General features: G+C 63.8%; 1 protein-coding gene across 1 annotated transcript in view; it reads right to left on the bottom strand.

The window, feature by feature from the left end:
• The window catches only part of LOC119591241 (dual specificity mitogen-activated protein kinase kinase 7-like), a 9033-nt gene extending 8813 nt beyond the window's left edge, over nt 1–220 (bottom strand). The window contains exon 1 of the mRNA XM_037939947.1: nt 28–220. Coding sequence (XP_037795875.1) covers nt 28–220 — 193 coding nt within the window. The remainder of the gene's footprint in view (nt 1–27) is intronic.
• Nucleotides 221–240: the final 20 nt, after the last annotated feature.

The following is a 240-nucleotide window of genomic DNA, read 5'->3' as shown; positions in this document are numbered from 1 at the left end:
ATTAAACCTCCCTAAACCCCCACTCACGCGTCTTGGGCTTCCTCTCCGACCCCGGCCTGCTCCGCGTGAAGTCCAGGTTTAAGGCGGTGCTGATCCTGTCGCGCGAATTGGACTCATTCTCGGCCTGCAGTCGCGTCCCGATGCCTTGGATGCGGTCCTGGAGGGAGCTCAGCGTCGCCATTTTTGTTTTCCTTCGGCCCAGGGGCGGAGGCGGAGCCATCTGGCGGCCGCCGCGGCAAC

Source organism: Penaeus monodon, chromosome 28 (assembly GCF_015228065.2).
Source record: "Penaeus monodon isolate SGIC_2016 chromosome 28, NSTDA_Pmon_1, whole genome shotgun sequence".
NCBI classification, from domain to species: domain Eukaryota; kingdom Metazoa; phylum Arthropoda; class Malacostraca; order Decapoda; family Penaeidae; genus Penaeus; species Penaeus monodon.
Note: the sequence above shows the minus strand (reverse complement) of the source record. Positions and strands in the feature narration are given on the sequence as shown.